At 42.8% G+C, this 25,052-nt stretch overlaps 1 protein-coding gene across 1 annotated transcript; it reads right to left on the bottom strand.

Moving 5' to 3' along the window:
• Nucleotides 1-1,784: 1,784 nt before the first annotated feature.
• On the bottom strand, nucleotides 1,785-19,048 carry LOC307144476 (GTPase IMAP family member 9-like). The gene is made up of 4 exons (XM_079846873.1): nucleotides 18,971-19,048; nucleotides 18,746-18,816; nucleotides 3,309-3,369; nucleotides 1,785-3,142 (listed from the first exon to the last, which is right to left on the bottom strand). Exons 2-4 carry the CDS (start codon nucleotides 18,809-18,811, stop codon nucleotides 2,283-2,285), a joined length of 987 nt encoding a protein of 328 aa, XP_079702999.1. The 5' UTR covers nucleotides 18,812-18,816; nucleotides 18,971-19,048; the 3' UTR covers nucleotides 1,785-2,282.
• Nucleotides 19,049-25,052: the final 6,004 nt, after the last annotated feature.

Here is a 25,052-nt window from a genome sequence, read left to right as displayed (position 1 = left end):
GTGGTCTACTGTGACCGTATAGCCTAATGTGGCCTTGTCTCGTGGTCTTGTGGCCTTCATGGCATGGTTAAATGTGGCCTAGTGGCCTTGTACTCAAGTATGTCTGTCTACGTGTGGCATTAGTGGCCTTGTGGCCACGTGGGCCTTGTGTACATGTGGGGCTTGGCGCCTTGTGGCATATGTTTGCCTTGTCCTTTTAAAAAGATGCCTGAATGGCCAGTGGCCCCCTTGGGGCAGAGGTTTAATGTGGCTTAGATGCCGTAGTCTTGTGTGGTTTGTCTTTATGTGGCTCTAGTGGCTCGGTCTTGTCCTTAAAAGCTGCAATGGTGGCCAGTTGCCCCCCCCGGGGCATATGTTTCGTGATCTTAAAGCTGTTGTATCTCGTGAAGAAAAAAAAATAAAAAAAATAAAAAAAAATTGTGTTGTCCAGTCTTACCTCGTCTCTTTGTGGCATTAGCGGCCGTTGTGGCTTAGTAGCCTCGTCTCTGTGGTCTATTGTGGCCGTGTGGCTCATTAAAGCCTCGTCTCTGTGGTCTATAAAGGCCATGTGGTCCAATGAGGCCAGAGTCTGTGTTATGCTCAGCCCCAGGTGGCTGCTATATGTGGTCCAAGGAGGCCTGTTTATTATTTTTGCCAAGGCGGCTGTCTGTGTGGTCCAATGTGGCCTTGTCTATGCAAGCCAAAAGCGGCATTGCCGGTCCAATGAGGCCTTGTCTCTGTGTTTTCCTAGGAGTGAACTGGCAATTAAAAAATAAATATATAAATAAATAAAATAAAATAATTTTAAATTAACAAATAAAAACATAGTTATTTTAGAATTATCTGTCCTTCTCCCCTATTAAACTTTAGGCACGCTGTATTTTCACATCTAATTTGTATCTTCACCATTTGTTTCTTCCTTCTCTATTTTTCAGGAACCCCAGGACTCTAGACTGGTGGGTATACTCAGTTACCATCTTTTGGGGGTTGGCGTGCCCCGTCCCAGTGTAGTCATACTCCACCTATTTTTGGGGGTCGGCTGCGCCCCTGCCTTCATCTTTAGGCAGGAATCGCAGATCCGATACTCTCGGATTATGCACTACGGACGGGGCCTACGCCAAATGACTTTGTAGTTTATCAGCTTGCTGAGCTGTCAATAAATGTATGGTTTATTGAAATAACTCTCCCGAGTCTTTCTGGTAGAAATGAAAGCTTTAGCATAAGTTCTGCTGGGAAGACTCAATTACTATGTCACTTATTGCCTTCACTTCTATCCAATCATATTCTTATGCTCACTGTATAAAAGCACGGTACTTACACATGTTTGAGTTCGCAGATACTGAAGTGACGATTACCCCCATCCTCCCCACCACCACCAGGATGGTCCCGTCCATACCTCCCAGGGGGGGTCGGCTGCGCCCCTGCCTTCATCTTTAGGCAGGAATCGCAGATCCGATACTCTCGGATTATGCACTACGGACGGGGCCTACGCCAAATGACTTTGTAGTTTATCAGCTTGCTGAGCTGTCAATAAATGTATGGTTTATTGAAATAACTCTCCCGAGTCTTTCTGGTAGAACTGTATATTAATCCTGCTCTGCTGCTTTACTGACACACTAGTGTTTCCTACCTCTGATAATGTGTATAGATAGCGAACACTTACATGCTTCATATATGTATATATATATATATATATATATATATATATATATATATATATATACCTCACCCAGGTCTTACTCGAACCTGGTCCTTGTCTTCCAGGTGCTTTAACAAGGAGGGTAAAGACTAAAGACTCCAGCGTTCAGTTTAAAATGAGTTTTACTCACAAAGCAAGTATATAGCAGACCTCTGTTACATACAGTAACTGTTGCATATGCTACATAAAAATCATATTCAATATTCAAACTGAAAAAAAAGACACCAACTATCACAGAATGACTGTTTACATAAAGCTAATAAAGAGTACAATATTTACAGTGTAATACCTTCTGTTGAAAGGCAGATATAACAGTTGTACAATTAAATAGGAGACATTATAAATGCATTTGAACAAGCTAAGCCTTTCGTCCTCTACATTTGAAAGTAGACAGTCTTTATTTATAGCTTGGTGAGGAATACAGTACAATCGAAAAATTCAGGAATTTTAGTTTCTCTCTTCAATTTTTGGATGTTTCAGCAGAATCAGACCTTTAAATTATCAATACCACGTTTTAAACTAAATTGTTTTAAAACCTTAAAACCTTATAGTGAGATATCTTAGTGAAGATCATACATTGGGATAATGGAATGAAACTAAACATTTACTCTATATTGAAAACAAATTTGACGACATCCGTGATCCCCTTTACTATATTGTGAAGGAAACCATTGTTTAGCTCAGCTTGTAATCTTGCCATTTCCACTCGATACTTTTCCATTTCCACATGATTCTTTGCTAATTCTGCTTGCATTTTCTCTAGTTGTTCCCCTTGAAATTGGTACTTTAGAGCCTCAAATTCCCTCTTTCGCTGTTCTTCATTTTCTTTCAGGATCCGTTGTTTCTTTTCCTCAATGGCTCTCTCTGCCTCCTGAAGCATTTCATTAGTGTAATAATCTCCACCATTATCAAGGACCATTTCATCAATCTTGTGTAGCAGCTGCATAACCTGGTCTGAATCCTTCTTCTTATTATCAATCACAAAATATTGTCCTCTGCATCTCTGGACAAATGCGTGTAATTTTGGACTGCTGTCCACAAATGTTTTAATGTCCTGCCCTTCTAGTTGATCTCCATGAGTGAACAGTACCATGGTGTAATTTAATGCATTTTTACCAAATAATCTTTCAATGTATTCTATTGCTTTTGCATTTTCTTCTGTGTGTCTTTCCAATTTAATAACAATTAGAATGGCATGCGGACCAGGAGCAGAATATGATATACACATCTTAATTCCTCTCTCTACCTCTTCTACACTCAAACCTGTGTCACAAACACCAGGAGTGTCAATAACTGAAATTTTTCTTCCATTAATAATCCTAAATTGCTTTTTAGACTCTTGGGTTACAGATAAAGGTGAAAGATGTGATTTGAAGACTTTTTCTCCCAGGATTGTGTTTCCAGTGGCACTTTTCCCAACGCCAGTCTTTCCAACCAGGACAATCCGGAGCTCACCTTTTTGTTCTGTTAAACAACACAAATCACACATTCAAGGCTTATTATTGATTTTCTGTTATTCATGACAGATAAAATAATTTCATTTTAAATTAAAGCTATGTTTTGTTTATGCATACAAAGCACAAAAGCTCAAAAAAGAACCACAAATAGAGGATAGGATAATGATTTTTACCAATCTCATTTTCTTCAAGACCATATTGATTGAGGGAAGTTTCGGTCTCAGTCGTCCTAATCTGCAAAAAGTGGATTTGAGGAAAGGGGTTGAAAGTAGATGGTATGCAAATCATTTCGGACAAGTAAATTCTATTAATTTTATTAACAAAACAAATAAATACTGGAAAAAAAAAAAAAAATACAAAAAATAAACTGATGTCCATGTTTTTTTAATAGTATAACAACTGACCCTGGTGAAAGAGGTATTAGGACATCCCCGTCATCATTGCATGAAAACAGTTCCCTTTCAAGGGAACTCGCGTTGCGTCGAGTTTGACGCTATGGGAACGCTTTGCGTGATGATGTCTTGAAGCACATGTAAAATCAGCCCAATGGCGTGGCGGAACGTCAGAGGCGGGTGACGTCACGTACCAGGAAACTATAAAGCTGGCTCGAAAACAGAAAACGAAAGCTTCTGTGTCTTCAGTAGCGCTCTATGTGAAATCTGTCTTTGTCTATTTATTGTTGTCTTGTCACTGAAAGCAATTATGTCCAGCGAACAGTTCAGAATGTTTGTGCATCCCTGCCCGCGTTTTATTACGGGTAGAGACACTCACGCTCTGTGCATTGTTTGTTTGGGAGAGGAGCATGCCCAGTCAACACTCGAGGGTGCTGACTGTGTGCACTCGCTCCGATCCCGGCTGAGTTTCTTCCGGGAAGCTCGCGTCCCCCAGGGCTCGAGTCCCGCTGCTGCCGAGGCACAGCGGCGATCTCAGTCCTGGGGTTCGCAAATGGATCTATCAGCGGGGTCTGAGACGGGCTCTGCCCTATCTCAGCCCTTATCTGATAGACCCGATGTCACTCATCAGGGTTCGGAAGCACGCGCGGCGGTTTCTTCCGCCCTGATGATGGCACAAACACTGCAATTATTCAGTTCTGAGGATCTGGATGTTGTTAGTGTTGAGGCTGAGTCTGAGGATGCCCCACCTCAGTCTCATGCATTTGAAGAATTGCTGGATGTAGTGACAAGAACAGTGGTTGGGACGTTCGTTCAAAATAAATAAATAAATATATGATTTGACGAACGCTTTCTGCCCTCACGTGCACAATCACAACGCCGAAATCTTCCGTTTTTCCCCGATCTCCACACTGAGGTGTCGAGATCGTGGGATAAGCCAGTTTTATATAGAGTTTTTAATTCACAAACTTCGAATTATTCTTCTATTTCTGGTTATAAAGAAAATGGTTATGGGGAGATGCCAAAGGTGGAAGAGACGCTTGCGAGCTCTCTCTCTCCAGCGTCGGCATCTTCCCTAAAAATTTCGGTATTGCCTAATAAGCCCCTCAGAGTTGCATCTTCTCTGGGGGGCAGGGCTTATTCCGCGTCTGGTCAGGCTGCAGCATTTTTACACTTGATGTCTTTGCTGCAGGCTTATCAGGTGGCATTATTGGGAGATCTCACTGAGGGCGGGGGTATTGGCCCAGATGTGGTGTGTGAGCTCAATTTGAGCATCATTAAACACACAAAAAAAAAAAAAAAAAAAAAAGATATATATATATTTTTTTTATGATTCTCTCCTTTCTACGTCTGAGTTATTTGGCAATGCTGTTTATATACTGCAGTTGAGAAATTCCAAGAGGCTTCTAAACACGCTGCAGCGTGCCAAAAATTGCTCCCCCGTTGCTCACATCCTGAGGCTGCTGTGCGGGAACAGCCTCAGACCTCGAGCTCCCATAGGGCATCTAAAAAGCAGAGCGTTTCCTCCCGTGCTCCCCCGCAAAGATCTCGGGGACAGGGAGGACGTTCTCAACCCCAGCCTTCGAAGGGTAGAGCGGATCTGAGGACCGTTATTATCGCCAAGAAGGCTGTGGGAAAAAGATCCTGGCGCCCGAGGGCTCAGGACCATGAGGGTAGTCCCCCCCCCCCGAAGTAGAGCGGTTAACACCTCTTTTTATGGTGCCCGTCTCTCTTCGGTGCCCTCAGGGGACCGTTCTGCCAACCCTGCCACCTCCGGTGCTTCAGGGCACAGCGGTCTCCGGAGAGCACATATCTCAAGGACCACCCGGAAACGTAGTGGCCTCGGGATGCCCGCCCCCTCTGAGGAGGGTGTTAGAGCAGTCTGTTCAGTCGTTCCCTGCCGGTGCGCCGTTACAGGGCGACGAACCGACTACTCAACAACAACAAAATCCAGAAGTCAGTCTCGAGAGACTGATACCTCTAGTAGAATCTTTGGCAGCGTGGAAGCTACTGCCAAATGTTTCTCGTTGGGTCCTGCAGACCGTAGGGAAAGGGTTCCAAATACAGTTTGGTTCTCGCCCACCTCGGTTTATGGGGGTCCTACCCACCGTGGTGGACCCCAAGCAGGTTCTGGTTATGGAACAAGAAGTAAACACTCTGTTAGAGAAGGGGGCCATAGAATATGTACCTCCCTCCAACAGGGAAACCGGGTTTTACAGTCGGTATTTCATAGTTCCAAAAAAGGACGGGGGATTGCGTCCCATTTTAGATCTTCGAGTTCTGAATGAGTCTGTCATCCAGCTCAAGTTCAAAATGTTGACTTTGAGACAAATCGTGCCACAAATCAGGTCCGAGGACTGGTTTGTCACGATAGATCTCAAGGATGCATATTTCCATCCGTCCATGTCACTGGAAGTTCCTGAGGTTTGCTTTCGGGGGCAAAGCATACCAATATCGAGTTCTTCCATTCGGCCTGGCTTTATCACCCCGCACTTTCACCAAATGCGTGGATGCAGCTCTGGCGCCTCTGCGCCTCCAGGGTATTCGCATCATGAACTACATCGACGATTGGTTGATTTTAGCTCAGTCGCATCAGTTGGCGGTTCAACATCGAGATGTTGTTCTCGCCCATATGAAAGAGTTGGGGTTACGGCTGAACGCCAAGAAGAGTGTGCTTTCTCCACTCCAGAGGACCACTTTCTTAGGCGTGGTTTTGGATTCAGTGTCGATGCAGGCGCGCCTGTCACCGCCACGTTTAGAATCTATCCTTGCAGCTGTGAAGAGTGTAAAGCTAGGCCAGCTACTTACTGTCAAACAGTTTCAGAGACTGTTGGGTCTCATGGCAGCAGCTTCCAACGGGATACCTTTTGGACTGCTACACATGAGGCCCCTGCAGTGGTGGCTCAGGACCAGGGGGTTTTCCCCGAGGGGCAACCCATTTCGCACAATCAAGTTCACGCGGCGATGCCTACGTGCCTTGGTTATGTGGAAGAAACCTTGGTTCCTATCCCAAGGCCCAGTGCTGGGAGCTCTTTGTCGTCGCAAACTGCTAACGATGGATGCTTCCCTCACGGGCTGGGGAACGATTCTAGTGGGTCGCTCATCTCAATCATTTATGGCATATCACGAAGTAGAGTGGTTAACACCTCTTTTATGGTGCCCGTCTCTCTTCTCTTCTGCTAACCCTGCCACCTCCGGTGCTTCAGGGTGCAGCGGTCTCCAGCGAGCACATATCTCAAGGACCACCCGGAAACGTAGTGGCCTCGGGATGCCCGCCCCCTCTGAGGAGGGTGTTAGAGCAGTCCGTTCAGTCGTTCCCTGCCGGTGCGCCGTTACAGGGCGACGAACCGACTACTCAACAACAAAACCTGAAGTCAGTCTCGAGAGACTGATACCTCTAGTAGAATCTTTGGCAGCGTGGAAGCTACTGCCAAATGTTTCTCGTTGGGTCCTGCAGAGACCGTAGGAAAAGGGTATCATATTTAGTTTGGTCTAAATCTATCACCGAGGGGGTTTGCGCTCGTGCCCATTATGCAATCTGGCACGCCATATCCTCTTGTGGTCCCAGGGGAAGCTGCTGTCTCTCAGGGCAGCTTACTTCCTCGGGGTCCAGAATATAGGAGCAGACACTCTGTCGAGACAGGGGCTGAGGCCCGGGGAATGGAGGCTCCACCCCGAGGTGGTGGAGTTCATATGGAGGGAGTTTGGCCGTGTGTTTGCGTCTCGAGAGACGTCTCACTGTCCACTTTGGTTCTCCCTCACACATCCAGCTCCTCTGGGACTGGATGCTATGGTACAGACGTGGCCGAGGCTACGTCTGTACGCTTTTCCCCCAGTTGCTCTGCTCCCGGGAGTTCTGGAAAGAGTTCGCAGGGACCGGGTCCATCTACTTCTTAGCCCCGCGCTGGCCGGGCAGAGTATTGTTTCCCGATCTTGTGTCTCTCCTCGACGGGCCTCCTCTGGAGCTACCCGTCAGGAGGGACCTTCTGTCCCAGGCAGAGGGCTCGATATTTCACCCTCGACCAGAACTGTGGAACCTGTGGGCTTGGCCTCTGAGGGGGCCCAGCTCATAGACTCAGGTCTCTCAACTGAGGTTGTTGAGACCATTCTACAGTCCAGAGCTCCCTCCACGAGGAAACTTTATGCCCTGAAGTGGAGAATTTTCACTTCTTGGTGTAGTGACTGTCGGTTGGACCCAGTTGACTGCCCAGTTGGTACAGTGATGGAGTTCCTGCAGGACCGGTTCACTGCAGGTCTGACCCCGTCCACTTTAAAGGTTTATGTGGCGGCCATAAGTGCTTACCACATTCCTTTGGATGGAATGTCTGTGGGGAAAGACCCTCTGGTATCTCATTTCCTTCGTGGCACCTGGAGGCTGAGGCCTGCAGTTCGCTCTAGGGTGCCTCCGTGGGATTTGTCCTTTGCGCTGCAAGGCCTTTCCCTGGCCCCCTTTGAGCCTATTATATCCCCTAGGTTCCTACTAGCGTGGCCAGACCTTTTGTACTGCAGGCCTTCTGTCCTCCTCCCTTTCAGAATTCGGACCAGGAGACTATATTTGCTTTGCCCATTCCGGGCGTTAGACGCTTATGTCCACAGAGCTGCCCTGTGGCGTAAAAGTGATCAATTATTTGTGTGCTTTGGGTCCCCTATCAAGGGGTCTCCAGTGTCTAAGAAAAGCATGAGCAAGTGGGTAGTTGAGGCTATTTCGCTTGCTTATGTAGCGGCTGGACAGCCTGCTCCTATGGCTGTCCGGTCGCACTCTACTAGGAGTATGGCGGCCTCCAAGGCCTTTATATCAGGAGTTTCCTTACAGGACGTTTGTGCTGCGGCGGGCTGGTCCTTTCCGCACACTTTCGTCAGATTTTACTCTCTGGACCTGGACTCCACACCAGGGTCTCAGGTCCTGTCATCCTAGTGCTGCTCTTTATGATTTCACACAGGACAGACATTTGTAACTATGGTGGCGTTGGTATAGACGTTCCCATAGCGTCAAACTCGACGCAACGCGAGTTCCCTTGAAAGGGAACGCCTCGGTTACGACTGTAACCTCGGTTCCCTGAAGAGGGAACGAGCGTTGCGTCACCTTGCCATATCTCCTTCATGCCTGTCAGCACGACTTCAGACTTTACGAAGCTTTCGTTTTCTGTTTTCGAGCCAGCTTTATAGTTTCCTGGTACGTGACGTCACCCGCCTCTGACGTTCCGCCACGCCATTGGGCTGATTTTACATGTGCTTCAAGACATCATCACGCAAAGCGTTCCCATAGCGTCAAACTCGACGCAACGCTCGTTCCCTCTTCAGGGAACCGAGGTTACAGTCGTAACCGAGGCGTTTTTTATTAGTCGTTTCATTTTATAATGTTTAAGTGAATGTGAGAGAATTTTAAATAATGTCCCTGTTATGGTGAGCAGATGCAGTTTTAAAATAAAAATCTTGTTAATTAAGTTTTTTTTTTCTCTCTCTTCAAAATGTTTTTATCAAAAAAAGTGTCCTAATTTCACTTTTAAAGGTCCCATATAGCCTAGAAATCTAGACGCACCCTAGCGGTAGTGAAATGTATTTTGCAGCCAGGGCAGTCTAGCAACTCTCCATAGACTTTCGAGCTGCAAAAACCTAAATTGGGTCAGGCCAATCACGTCGCTTATAGAGTAGGCGGGGCGGGCTTAACATATGACGACAGAGTTGTGACGGTTCCCTGCTACTTAAAAACAAAGAATGACGGCTGCTGGAGAACAGTCTTTCGAATCGGCACTTAAGTCATTCTTTAAAAAAGGAAGATGTTTTCGTAGTTTTGCCGGCCAGATATGGCAAAAGTTGAATCTATCAACTAGCTCCGCTGTTGGGAAAACACTCTGGTTGGTTGAAGCGCTGTCCTATTGCGTGCAGAGGGAATTTGAAAGACAGCCGTTTATCCCGGCCCTCGGATTGAGCCGTGTCTATGGTGAGTTGCCAGACCTAACATCTTGATGTAGCTTGTCAGGCTACCCATTGCATGGATTATTTTATTATTTTATAATGTTTCCTGGGGTGCCCTTATAATGTTAGTATGTTTTTTAGATCAAAAGTTGTTATAATTTAGAAATAAAAGGCATATTTCTTAGCCTGATTTTAGCCTCTGATTTGAACACTCTGTTTGAAGGGGCGTGTCTGTGTGAGACTTCAGTGTAAACGCCCATTGCTGTGATTGGCTGCTGTGAGACTTCAGTGTAAACGCCCAAGTATTTAGATCTATTCCCATCACATAAAAGGTTGCAGTGATGAGCATTGAGCAGATGACAGTCTGTTGATCACGTGAATGAAGATCTTATCATTGCAAAGCAGTTTCTGCTCTCTCACTAATGCTTTCACCAATGCAAACATGAGGTAAGTACAGTAAGAGCTTCGTTGTGCAGCGCATCATTGATTTCATAACGAGTTTTGGCAAGTGTCCAGATAAACTCGTGCTGTGTGATTGACAGCTTGGGCGATTGGAAAGGGATTGATCTTTGATCGCTATCTGTATATTAATCACAGTTTAAGTAGCCTAAGATTAATTTCATCCTACTAAGAGAAATGACGTGAAGTTGATCGTTTAGTCACTGGCTTGATTTACTGATGCATAAACAGTATTGAACGACTTTGAGAGAAAGATAATCTGTCTGAACTTGAACAATTACACATCAGAAGTTCTCATAACCCACTGGTTCTTCAGAGGCTCGGATGAAGGAACTAAAAAATACCTTTGTGTTCATTTGTACATCCAAACACTGAGCAACTGCTATGCTCCGCTCGTTTGCAAGCCATGATGTCTTTCGAGGACAAACTAATATCGCGCTCGCACATCTCATTTTCTCATGGACGGCCAAATTCTTTTTGCGGGCAAAGAAGAGAAAGTGGAGTTGACCTTTCCCCTTATGATGACATAAAGGGAAGATTTCTAGATTCGCCCGTCTGATCTTTCATTTTCACAAAAATACCCAGGGCTTGGTTTACACCCACCAAAACATCTAGCCACTGGGGGACCATAGGTAGGCTAGGGGAACTCATATTAATGTTAAAAAACCTCATAAAGTGAAATTTTCAAGCAATGGGACCTTTAATATGTGTATTAGCAGTGGAGTGAATTCTGTGACGATTTGTTGGATTATTTAAAGTGTAAGTTGCAGGTTAAAATTTTCACGAAGATAATGCAATGTGTTTATTAACCCTTTAAGGTACGCACCATGAAAAAAGCAAAGGAAAAATTATTTCTTTGCATTTTTTATTCAATTATGATAACAATAACAACAATAATTTTTTTTTTAAATTAGACCCTACAGTATTTTAGATACAGTCCTCTACCAAACGGTTGAGATGTCTGTTCATAATAAAAGAACAAAATTCAGAACAAGTCATATTAAGTGCAATTTCTTGACCAATAAAAAATCTGATGGCTGCTATTGATGGCTCCAAACATATCAAGTGTGTGTGTGTGTGTGTGTGTGTGTATGTGTGAGTGTGTGTGTGTGTGTGTGTGTGTGTGTGTAAAACTTCACCCAAGATTTGATTAGTACAGAGCCCCCCCAGTCCCACTTTGTCAAAAAAAATTTGTATCTTGAGGCCACGAGATAGTATCTTAAGGCCACGAGTTACTATCTTGTGGCCACGAGTTACTATCTTGAGGCCACGAGATAGTATCCTGAGGCCACGAGATACTATCTTGAGGCCACGAGTTACTATCTTGAGGCCACGAGTTACTACCTTGAGGCCACGAGTTATTATCTTGAGGCCACGAGTTACTATCCTGAGGCCACGAGATAGTATCCTGAGGCCACGAGTTACTATCTTGAGGCCACGAGATACTATCTTGAGGCCACGAGTTACTATCTTGAGGCCACGAGTTACTATCTTGAGGCCACGAGATAGTATCCTGAGGCCACGAGTTACTATCTTGAGGCCACGAGATACTATCTTGAGGCCACGAGTTACTATCTTGAGGCCACGAGATAGTATCCTGAGGCCACGAGATAGTATCTTGAGGCGACGAGATAGTATCATGAGGCCACGAGTTAGTATCCTGAGGCCACGAGTTAGTATCCTGAGGCCACGAGTTACTATCCTGAGGCCACGAGATAGTATCCTGAGGCCACGAGATAGTATCCTGAGGCCACGAGATAGTATCCTGAGGCCACGAGTTAGTATCCTGAGGCCACGAGATAGTATCCTGAGGCCACGAGATAGTATCCTGAGGCCACGAGTTAGTATCCTGAGGCCACGAGTTAGTATCCTGAGGCCACGAGTTAGTATCCTGAGGCCACGAGTTAGTATCCTGAGGCCACGAGTTAGTATCCTGAGGCCACGAGTTAGTATCCTGAGGCCACGAGATAGTATCCTGAGGCCACGAGTTAGTATCCTGAGGCCACGAGTTAGTATCCTGAGGCCACGAGTTAGTATCCTGAGGCCACGAGCTAGTATCCTGAGGCAACGAGATAGTATCCTGAGGCGACAAATTAGTATCCTGAGGCCACGAGATAGTATCCTGAGGCCACGAGATAGTATCCTGAGGCCACGAGATAGTATCCTGAGGCCACGAGATAGTATCCTGAGGCCACGAGATAGTATCCTGAGGCCACGAGATAGTATCCTGAGGCCACGAGTTAGTATCCTGAGGCCACGAGTTAGTATCCTGAGGCCACGAGTTACTATCCTGAGGCCACGAGATACTATCCTGAGGCCACGAGATACTATCCTGAGGCCACGAGATACTATCCTGAGGCCACGAGATACTATCTTGAGGCCACGAGATAGTATCCTGAGGCCACGAGTTAGTATCTTGAGGCCACAAGATAGTTATGTTTTTTTTTGACAAAGTGGGACTAGGGGGGCTCCGTAATAAATGGCATTATTTTATATGAAAAAGTTAATAATGGTATTTTATTTAGAAAATATTTTAGTCTGTCTTGTATATTTTTTTATAAGATCAGATAACATTTTAAGCTGTTTTATGGTCATGTTACAATGTGCCCCTCACATGTTACAATGTACCCCACCTATGGGGCATGTTGTCACATTTCACCTCCATTCTTTCGGGGTATATCAAGAAAAAAAGTATATACTGTATTAATAAAACAAAACCACATAATTGTACTAGACATGTGGGAAATTAATGTGGGAAAAAATAAATACTCTGAACTAGGGGTGTCGCAATATACCGGTATTGACGATAATCGTGATATTCAAAGCATGAAATATCGACATTGTGTTAATTTAGAGCAATACAATATACCGGTATTGGCGATATTGGCGTTTTCTAGACGCAGCGCTCGTCCGCGCCCAGCTAGATTGAAACACTCTGTCCACACCCAAAAAAAGTAAGCTCGCCAGTATTAACAACAGAGTTCGTCGGCTTCAAAGAAAACAGCACCTTAGAGGTGGTCGCACACCGGACGAGAAGCGCAGCGCCACGTCTTTAAAATTCGAACACATTCTGTATGAGTGTACACACACCGGACGAGAAGCACAGCGCGGTTCTATTCGCCGTCTGTCCGCGGCGCCCAGCAACGGCTCAGGACCTTGTTGAAAATCCTGCCGCGACACAGAGCGCAGAAAAAAGTGTTCAGATCACAGACTCAGCAACTATTGTATTTAATTGTACAGTACAATCATAACATAGTACAGACATTATCTCAATTCCATAATGTCCTTAAACATAATGATATTGCTCGCCATAAACTGAGAAAGTGCGTGTCCGGTGTGCGATACCTCGAGTTGTCATAGACGCGACGCGGCTATTATTTTACTAGTCATCATGGAATGGGAAACGTGACATTAACCTGTTAACAGGGGGTTTCTGTGTTCATATATTTAATAAAGGGTGATTATTAAAATTAAGAACCCCATTTTCTTTACTCATCTTATTTTTGTATTTGTATTTGCACTTGATTTTTTTATTCAAATCTGCTATCTGCATGACTTTATTGGCGCCAGTGCAACAACAGGTTTAAGAGCTTTTCAGTTCTTCAGGAAACCTTAAGACAGTGTTTGGCTTCAGTTTGAAACCAGATAAACTTGACATGCTTGTCTTCCTTCACAAAAATTTGCAATAGATTGAGTACGCAAGAAGTAAAAATGCATGTGCCTTGTGTTTATCAGTATCCTTATGTTTGTTGGGTAAAAAAGAAAAACTATATAAACAAAGTAAAAATGAATTTGACCGATAACTACCCCCCCCCCCCATAGATTCTATAAATATCGCAATATATCGATATTGTGAATTCTTTTGGCCACAATAACCGTGGTGTGAAAAATCTAACATCGTGACAGCCCTACTCTGAACCATAAGTAGATTTACACAAACTGAGAAAGTCAAAAAGTGTTACTTGTGCCCGCTCTCCCAGAAATGGTGAAAAAATGATATTGATCAAATATTTTTCATCAAATATGTAATTGAATAATATTAAATTAATCATTTTAACAACACTAACCCTTTTGTTCATTGTAAATAGCTAATTTTACCAACATTAGCTAATTTGACCAACATTAGCTAATTTGACCAACATTAGCTAGCTTCTCTACCATAAAATGACAACTCAACCGTTTTGGTAGAGCATGTTTTGAAAAAAATATTTGACCCTTATAAGACTTATTTTTGTTTAATTAAGTTACATAATTCTGTTTAACAACTCCTCTGAAACAATAATATGTCAACAAAATAGTTTTACCTTTAAAAGTCCCGCCAATATGCGTCATCAAAGGATGAGTAAATTTTCGCTGTGTCACGTGCTGTTTGAAGGAACACTGAAAAGGCATGCTGCTCACAGACACAGTGCCATCTAGTGGATTGTTTTAGCATTGCACAACTACACCAAACGATAGAGATGGCTCATTCAGGTTAAGTTAAGCTTGATGCATTTTTCAATTAAATATAGTGATTTAAAGTGTGGTCTACCAAACGGTTGAGTAGTACCTTAAAGGGTTAAACATAAAGATAAGAACCGCCCACCATTGTTTTTTTATACCAAAATGCTGATATAATATGAAAAGTTGGCACTTTTAACAGTGGTTTTAACCGCTCCCGCTCCCTTCCACTAGATGGGGTGTGACGTCATAAGAGGAACTCACTAGTAGAGTTACCGTACGCTAGCAGCTATAGATGCCTTACATAACTAAAGAAAAGTTGGTTGTATGTTTTATTTGAAAAAAAAAAAAAAATGGATAAAATAACTCCATTGTAAACATACTCGTGTGTGCTGACTTCAAGGGGACCGTGATCCTGCCTGAAATGAGAATAAGCTATTCGCAAAACAAACGGGTTCAGGCACGTCAGATCAGCCGGTCGCAGGTCGAGCTGTTCCACTAAACTCCAAAACGCGTTCACCTCACGGCAGCACACTCTCTCCACTGCTCAACTGGGTGGCATAGCCCAAGCCCACACAAACACAGTGATGGGGACATAAATCTCTCGTTTTCTTTTCTGACAATAAACATCGCTAATTAAATCGTGAGAAATTGATAACGCGTGGATTGAGGAAGGGTATTACATGACGTTTGAGGCGTCGATGAGACTAGCGATTGATGCCTGTGCAGTGTGTGCATCTCTAACGTTACAGCTCTGATTTGGACTGACTTACTGTAAGTAAATAATGTCTTCAGTCGTTGTCCCTCCTTGCTATTCTACATGACGGCAATATTTTGAAAAGACTTGCTTGTTCCATTATATTATCCGGGTTAAGTTTGCACCAGGTTAGACTAGCTCTAACGTAGCAAACGTTAGGAAACCTGGCCAACCCTCCACTCATTCTCCTCACACCAAGCATTAATAACTCTTTGAGTGCCATGGCTCCCCTCTCTCACGCCTGACCGGTTAATTTGATGGTTTCCCACATCCTCAGTCGTTCTCCAAATACCATAATACAGTAGGAATCTAGCAGAGTATGGGTTGCGAGTTCCTCTTGTGACGTCATCACCCAGTAACTGAAAAAACACGCTACCTTCGAAGAAACCCCAATAAATGTTATTTTAACACATTTTAAGACAGAAATAATTAAATATATACATATAGAGCACTTTAATTTACACAATAATTGGCTGTGGTGGTTAACCTGCAACTTACACTTTAAGAGATTTTATGCTGTTTGATGAAATTACAAAATATCAACAAGAATCTTAAAAATCCTAAAGATGATGAACATATGAAAATGAACATTAAGTTGACACCCTCAGATAACTACTAATTTCTCACTGAGCAAACTCTAGTTATTATGACCGCCTCATATAGGGATTGTCAAAGTTTTTTTTTTTTTTTTTTGTCACCTTACTGAATTTTTCGTCAATGATACCAACGATAACGATAATTTCGTTTGGTCCCCGGGGGCCACTTCCCCCCCCCCTGCGCTGGGGCCCCCGTAAATTTTTCGTCAACGATACCAGGGACACCGAAGCACCGGGGAACATGAAATTTGGTGGGCATGTAGCCCCACTAGACTTCTAAGGAAAAATTTCGTTTGGTCCCCGGGGGCCACTCCCCCCCCGCGCTGGGCCCCCCCAAACCCAAAAAAATGCAGTTTTTCCTAAATAACTACCTGAACCGTGGCACCGAGGATGAAGAAATTTTTATGGTATGTTGGTCTACTAGACTTTTACGGAAAAATTTCGTTTGGTCCCCGGGGGCCACTCCCCAACCCCAACCCCCCCCCCCACCCCCACCCCCGCGCTGGGGCCCTCGTAAATTTTTCGTCAACGATACCAGGGACACCGAAGCACCGGGGAACATGAAATTTGGTGGGCATGTAGCCCCACTAGACTTTTACGGAAAAATTTCGTTTGGTCCCCGGGGGCCACTTCCCCCCCCCCCCCCGCGCTGGGTCCCCCGTAAATTTTTCGTCAACGATACCAGGGACACCGAAGCACCGGGGAACATGAAATTTGGTGGGCATGTAGCCCCACTAGACTTCTAAGGAAAAATTTCGTTTGGTCCCCGGGGGCCACTCCCCCCCCGCGCTGGGCCCCCCCAAACCCAAAAAATGCAGTTTTTCCTAAATAACTACCTGAACCGTGGCACCGAGGATGAAGAAATTCTTATGGTATGTTGGTCTACTAGACTTTTACGGAAAAATTTCGTTTGGTCCCCGGGGGCCACTCCCCCCCCCCTGCGCTGGGGCCCCCGTAAATTTTTCGTCAACGATACCAGGGACACCGAAACACTGGGGAACATGAAATTTGGTGGGCATGTAGCCCCACTAGACTTATACGGAAAAATTTCGTTTGGTCCCCGGGGGCCACTCCCCCCCCCCGTGCTGCCCCCCCCCCGTGCTGGGCCCCCCCAAACCCAAAAAAATGCAGTTTTTCCTAAATAACTACCTGAACCGTGGCACCGAGGATGAAGAAATGTTTATGGTATGTTGGTCTACTAGACTTTTATGGAAAAATTTCGTTTGGTCCCCGGGGGCCACTTCCCCCCCCGCGCTGGGGCCCCCGTAAATTTTTCGTCAACGATACCAGGGACACCGAAGCACCTGGGAACATGAAATTTGGTGGGCATGTAGCCCCACTAGACTTCTAAGGAAAAATTTCGTTTGGTCCCCGGGGGCCACTCCCCCCCCCCCGCGCTGGGCCCCCCCAAACCCAAAAACATGCAGTTTTTCCTAAATAACTACCTGAACCGTGGCACCGAGGATGAAGAAATGTTTATGGTATGTTGGTCTACTAGACTTTTACGGAAAAATTTCGTTTGGTCCCCGGGGGCCACTTCCCCCTCCGCGCTGGGGCCCCCGTAAATTTTCGTCAACGATACCAGGGACACCGAAACACCGGGGAACATGAAATTTGGTGGGCATGTAGCCCCACTAGACTTCTACGGAAAAATTTCGTTTGGTCCCTGGGGGCCACTCCCCCCCCCGCGCTGGGCCCCCCCAAACCCCAAAAAATGCAGTTTTTCCTAAATAACTACCTGAACCGTGGCAGCGGGGATGAAGAAATTTTTATGGTATGTTGGTCTACTAGACTTTTACGGAAAAATTTTGTTTGGTCCCCGGGGGCCACTCCCCACAACCCCCCCCCCCCCCCCCGCGCTGGGGCCCCCGTAAATTATTCGTCAACGATACCAGGGACACCGAAGCACCGGGGAACATGAAATTTGGTGGCCATGTAGCCCCACTATACACTTCTACGGAAAAATTTCGTGGCACCGAGGATGAAGAAATTTTTATGGTATGTAGGGCCCACTCTTAAGGACCCACATCAACCTAGCCCGTAATCACTCATTTGTGATTTGCGCCCCTCCCATAAAAAATGAAAATGCAATATTATTCTGCTTTAATCGCCCCTATCTTCAGTGGAGATGTTCAGAACTGCACCATATTTCATGTGTATGATTAACATGACATCCTCTGGGGGTATCCTCTGCTAAGTTTTGTAGAATTTCATCCATGGGGGGGTATAAAATAAATTCATTTATGTGCACATTTAGTGACTGTACACTCATCGGCCTGTAGATGGTGCTGTTGAGCGAAGGGTTGCTGGTTTAGGATGATACTGTCACACACACACATGCAGGATTACAAACGAACGCAAGCATGCACACACACTGACATCCACACGCACAGACACACACCCATACACACACATACAAATCCACATGCACAGACACACAAACACACACGCGCACACATGTACGCACACATACATACACGCACAGACACACACACACACACACACACACAGACACACACATACACAAACACACACACACACACACACACACACACAGACAGACATGCACATACTATTACTTTTTTTAGGTATATACATAAACACGCAATACAGCCAAATTACTCCACGTCATTTATTTTTGTGGAAAGCTAGTGCAGGCCTGAGCGGCGGTCATATTTTGTACCGCGATGCGGTACATCTAGTTTATTTCCATTCTATTAGGTTCCATCCGGGTAATTGACTTACCCTTGTGTAAATAAGCAAAGCATTAGTATAAGTGTGTGGTGTATATACACACATCTCTATAGAAATACTTGAACTGCAACATATTTCATCTTATAGTTGGAAAAGCACTGCCTAACAGGAATGACAGGAATATTCCCTCTGTGCCTTGAGGCTTTTCATATTTAAAAACTGACAGAAAGACTGTGATTGTTGGTTGAATCATATTGTAGCACTAGATCTCTTGCCCTAATATCATTTCAGTCTATTCTGAACATACAGAGCAACAGACAAACAATATACAATTATATTTTCATTGAGATAATTACCTGTGAACCGACTGCAAAACCACAGCAGAGAGACAGAAACCAGGTTCTGGATACAATCAGTTTCATTTTAGCTGTAGTTTGAGATTTGGATGTGTTAAAAAGATGTAAATATAATGTAATTTATTTATTAATGTAATACATATAAAGCATTATTGGTTTATTTATAAAACTAATTGCATTTTGTATTTTTCATGCTAAAAGGCAATTCTGAAAGTTTAATCCTACCTTTCAGATGTGCTGATCAGTATATATCTCTTCAGCTTTGTTCAGTTTTATTTCATCGCTGTTATTTATATCAGTTCTCTGTGAAGGGGAGGAGCCTAATGACGACTGCATGCTTAAAGACACAGGTTTACTTTCTGTTACTGATGTCTCCGGACAAAAAGTTAATATAGCTCTATGCAACACTGTTTATCTTCAAGTAATGTATTCTGGCTTTTGTTTGCATTCCCGTGAATTACAATTGATGACAATCATTGATCGTCCTTGCCGTTTTGTGATGTTGAAAATAAATGAAATCCTTTATATAGGTCTACATATTTCTATCCACCTTATTCCTTCACCACATGATGCTTTGTGTGAATTATGGGTGTAACTTCAGTTAAGCTGTAAACAATCAGTGAACGCCTCGCTCTATGAACACAATAATACGTTTTTAAAAAGTGTCGCATTATTCTACTCGCCCTTCAACCATTGAACATTAAAAGACATTTAAAAGTGTACAAACAAGGTACTTTCAACAGACCAGGAATAACCCCAAATAGACGGGTTAAATATCACTGCAGTAATATATATATATATATATATGTAATATGTAACATATGTTGCCTTAATCAAAAAGGTTCATTTAGTTCAGCATTACGTGATACTATTTCAGTGATATCCGTCATTTTGACAGATTATAAATTGTATTTACCTGTGAAAACAAACCTGGAAAGAGACGTGAATATTTGAGGAGAAAGATGAGAGATTCTTCATGCATTCCAGTGAATTATTAATGGAATATATATCGTAAATTAATATATAAGTCTCATTATCTTGTTTAGCTCACCCCATATAGGCCTGGTTCACCCCATCACTCACTGCCAAGTTTTGTTTGTTGTTACACTGCATTTCTGAGCATTTCCACTGTTGTCTATGTTCCTGGTTCTTGATCTGCCTGTGTCCTGGTTTTCGCATTCCTGTCTTCCCTGGTGAAAAAAAAGTATACTTTATTATATTTGAAATATATTCCCTTTTTCAATAGTACATTGCAAATATATTTTAAAAAAATATACTATCTTTAAATATATTAAAAGTATATTAGCATCATGCTTTTTATCTATTTTTATAATACAACTTTTAACACACTTTAAAATAATAGTACTTTAGTATATTTTCTAAAAATATATTTAAAAGCAAGCATACTTTTAACATATTTCTAACAAGTGCACTATAAGTACATTGGTAATAAATATATGCTTAATTACACTTTTAAGAAATATGCTAAAAACAAGCATACTTTTAATATATTTCTAACAAGTGCACTATAAGTACATTGGTAATAAATATATGCTTAATTACATTTTTAAGAAATATGCTAAAATCAAGCATACTTTTAATATATTTCTAACAAGTGCACTATAAGTACATTGGTTATAAATATATGATTAATTACACTTTTAAGAAATATGCTAAAAACAAGCACACTTTTAACATATTTCTAAAAAGTACACTACAAGTCCTTTTAAGTTTTTGTGTATTTAAAGAAAACATACTTATGTTGATCTTAGGCCTGTCGCGATAGTCAATAAATCGATTAATCGCACGATAAAAAAAATGAGCTCGATAATTTTTCCGGCCGCGATAATTTCCATTTGCATGCTTGATTGTTTTCCTCGTCTCTCTCTCTCTCTCTCTCTCTCTCTCTCTCTCTCTCTCTCTCTCTCTCTCTCTCTCTACACCTAAGCGGCTGTTTACACCTGGCCACTTCATGCGTTTTCTCAGATGGGATAGCTATCCGATCGTGAAAAGACCAGGTGTAAATGCCCTCCGAAACGCATTCGAGACGGATTTGAATCCGATCGCTCAAGCCACTTCAGGAGGTGGTCTAGCTGGGCCGCATTCCAGACGAAACAAGTGTAAATGTATCTGGTTGTTGAAACCACATATGTAAAGTGTAACGTTACTCCTCCCAGAAATGCTAAAAAAATAAACGTGTGAGAGCGTGTTATAGGCTATATGCAATGTAATAGTCAGATATGACGACGCTACTGGAACACGCATCGCCGCAGATGAGCAGCTGAGCTATTCATGCCAACGTGCAAACTATCGCACATCAAAGTGAAAGTAAGTCGCAGACGCTTAACACACAAACATCATCATTAAAAGTAAATTCTTAAGAAACGAAATTATCTTACCAGGGCTGTTACTGCTCTCTCTTATTGGTGTCTTTGATTTTGAAATGTTAGATGATGGATCAATAAAATGCAGCTCATCTGTTGCTTTCGGTTGTGACGTGCACTAAATCTGCAGCGCGGGAATTGAAGATCGGATTTAAATCCGTATCGCAAAAACACATTCATGTGACCACCAGGCAGCTGTAAATGGAATCGTTTTGATAATTCAGATAGCTATCCGATCTGAGAAAACGCATGAAGTGGGCAGGTGTAAACAGCCCCGCGTGTAATAGTATTTTCAGTGCGTAGCCTATATGCAATAAAGTGCGTCTCGTCTTCCCGACAGTACACAATCACTCGGGCGTTTAGTCGACAAAGTAACAGGAAGGAGGACAGTGCAAAATGGCCTGTTGAGGCTTTTTTGTTTTTTTTTTGTTTTTTTTTGTTTACAAAGGTCCTAACTGGCTGTTTTGCCTGTTATGGAATGTATCACTATTTATGTCTGAGCCTAATGTTTAATATTTTTGAAGTGCAATTTTGTTTACATCCATTTTATTTATTGTTTTTGGTATTTATTCAAGTGAATTTTGTTGTTAACAGACACAGAGTCCATTGCTTTTATTGTTTTTGGTTGTTTTGTTCATTTTTTGTGGATATTTAAAATGTTTTCCGTTTTCAATGTTTAATATTCTTAAGAAATAAAAGTTTATAGATCTTTGGAAAGGTGTACCTGCATTATTATGCCATTATCATTATATTAGATGAAAATGGTCTCAGAACGGCAATATTATCGTTTATCGCGATAATTTCTTGGACAATTTATCGTCCAGGAAAATTTGTTATCGTGACAGGCCTAGTTGATCTACTTAAAATAGATTTGAGTACCCAGATAGTAAACTGACATTGAACCAACATGGAAACGACGTCTCTCCTGAGTCCTGACATTGAAACAACATCACTTTGCTCATCGAATTAACGTTGAATCAACGTCAGACACGCCATTCAACCGCATTTCAACATTGAATCAATGTTTTATTTTCAACGTAATAAATAGTAAAGATTGATCCAACGTTGAAATTTGATTGATGATTGATACTAACCTTTACAACTAAGAATCAACGTTGAATCGACGTCTGCCTGCTATCTGGGTATGCAGTGTACAAATGGCTACTTTTGTAATTGTGATTTAAGTATTTTTAATTTAAGTTTATACAATGTTAAAGATAGGCACAATGTACAATAAACACAAATCCATTACAAATTTTACATCAACATCACACCATTGGAACACACAAGAAAATGTGTTTTCTACTGTACAGAAAGTGGCAGCTACTGGATTGTGATGTCACAAGTGGCCGTTTAACATGCAGCCAAGTAAACACTGGCTATATTGCATGGCCAAAAATGGAAGTTCACTCACTAGGGTAGGTAATCCTGTTCAGAAACACTTTTTAGCGCAATTTTCCTACGGACAAAATTGCGATTGTTAACTCATGATTTCTGTTCTGTCTGTGCGCACCAATCTTGCACTTCTATCTCCTCCTCAACCAGACCACCTAGAGACTTCGGGTTTTCGGCATTATGTTAAGGAAGGTCTAATCTCGGGAACGCACACAAACAAACAAACCAAAAAAAAAACATAAAAAGATTTACTATCTCTTAGTGTTGTGATCCCATGACGTCAGAAAATTGCGCTAAAACACTCACTGAGTTTTTATTACTTGTTTTTATACTGGGTGAAATGGTCCTTCCATCCTGAGAGTAGTCAATACATTATGTGTTCAGAAAAAGGAATGAAAAAAATCAGACCTCTGTAGCAGCTGCAGGACAGTAAAAACTCTGACCAATCACTGCCATTCGGTGCGAATGTAAAGAACCAATCAGATGCCTTCATGTCTCGTGCCCGAGCCCCACTGCGCGCGCTGCCCTGCGTGCACTCATCACATGTCACCGTTCCCGGAAACATTCAGCTCACTACACCGACTAAGCAGGAGTTTGCGGCACAATGGAAGAGAAAATGCAGCAAAATCTACCAATGCCAGCTTTGCTGGTAACTGCTCGCCCTGATAAAAAGCCTAAAAAAAAGAAAATCGGAGGCAGAAAAGGCTGCAACGAAACAGGCACTGGATAAAGCCAGAGGACAAACTCGCGTCAACATTGCAGCATTTGAATGGTGGAGACAACTGAGGGAGCAAAAGTGATGAAAAGCGATGCCGAGGTTGCGTTCTTTCTGCTGAACAGGTAATTATTTGTTTTGCTTCGGGGGGATTTGTTATTTCCATGATATATGTTAAAGGGCACCTATTATGCCCCTTTTTACAAGATGTAATATTGGTCTTGGGTGTCCACAGAATGTATTTGTGAAGTTTCAGCACAAAGTACCCCACAGTTAATTTATTATAACCATTTGAAAATGTCATTTTTGGGGCCTGTTTTAAAAAGAGCTGTTTTGGTCTGTACCACTTTAAATGTAAATGAGCTGCATATCCCCGCCCTGCTGGACCCAGATGATGAAGAGACTCCTGCACAGAATAAACACGAATGAGAATGGACTAAACGTCTCGGAATGGTTATTTGATACATTTATGTACTTACAAAGTTTTAATCGCGTCCCCTTTGCAATTATCGATGTGCTACACACACACACAAACAAATTGTGATAACTTTCGCGCATTTTTTTGAAACTAACTTACACACACGCTTATGTGGCAAATATGAGAAGATGGCTAACGTTACAGAACCAGAAAACATATGCTGCAGGGAGATAGACGTTTATATACTGTCTATGGAGATAGAGGTAGTCATTTTACATTTGTTATTGCTGCAAAAAATAATGTACGTGACATAAAACTGTCTGACGTTGTTTGTTGAGACATCCTATGACGACGACAATAAATAGCTTTAGACACATTTGCTGTTGAACTGGCTGACATCGATTGAAATTACTATTTGCTCAAAAATAATAAAATACACTTACTTCTTCTGGAAGTGACGTTGGATCGCGAACAGTAGGAAACGGACACTTGAGGATTAACTTTGACCCTCGTTCACTAAACAGTCAGTCAGAAATGATTCTTGTATTTAGGAAGTTTAAGTGGCGCCTTTTCTTCATAAATAAAATCCATCCGCTGCGTTTTCAGTGGCTCTGATGTCAGTGAAGACTAGTATGTCCATTCTTACATCCCACAACAGAACACCTAGACTTCTTAGGAGACATTACCGGCTGTCGTTGAAACAATGGAGGATGGTGTACACTAGAACAGATCACCGAGGGCGGGGTCTATGCCAAAACCAGACTGTCAATCAAACACGTCGGTGGGGCTTAGCTCATTTCTACGTCACAGTGAGGAAAATCTAGAACAGGGTGTTCTGAGACAGTGCTTATGATTTATTGAGATAGTAAAAAAACTACTGGGTGGATTTTTACCATTCTAGGGTGGTTTTGCTCACACAATGCCAACACACATTTATGTTCAAACACCATGTAAAAGTGAATTTTGCATAATAGGTGCCCTTTAAGTTAGGCAACGTAGCTACTTTTGTAGCTAGTATTAGCCCAATGCTAACATTAGCTTCTCTGTCGGTGTAAGCCAGTTGCGTTACAGGTCTGCTTATCTGACTTTTAGGACATGCCATTTTGAACATATTGCACAGCCATAGTCGCAAGTGTCTGCATTATAATTGTGATAAAATGACGTTAATATATTGCTTATAAACGGGACAACTGTGGTGATGTGGCATATGTGTTTTGTTAGCTACGAGAAGAAATGTTTGTTACTGTGTGAAATGGAAACAAAGTTTTGTTGTCATTCATTGTGTGTCTTTGAGATGCAGTAATTATTGTCAGATGTGTAATTGTGATATTCTTCCTAAAGGTAAATCACTGCCAAAGGAGTAGATCACCACAGCAGACGACGCCTCATGCAAAG

This window comes from Squalius cephalus, assembly GCF_949319135.1.
Source record: "Squalius cephalus genome assembly, chromosome: 17".
NCBI classification, from domain to species: Eukaryota; Metazoa; Chordata; class Actinopteri; order Cypriniformes; family Leuciscidae; genus Squalius; species Squalius cephalus.
Note: the sequence above shows the minus strand (reverse complement) of the source record. Positions and strands in the feature narration are given on the sequence as shown.

Excerpts from the sequence above, each read along its gene's own strand:
- LOC307144476 (XM_079846873.1), bottom strand. The coding sequence starts at position 18,811 with ATGAAACTGATTGTATCCAGAACCTGGTTTCTGTCTCTCTGCTGTGGT. Across the intron at positions 3,370-18,745 it reads GTTTTGCAGTCGGTTCACAG|ATTAGGACGACTGAGACCGA; the intron begins GTAATTATCTCA and ends CACTTTTTGCAG. Across the intron at positions 3,143-3,308 it reads TCTTGAAGAAAATGAGATTG|AACAAAAAGGTGAGCTCCGG; the intron begins GTAAAAATCATT and ends GTTGTTTAACAG.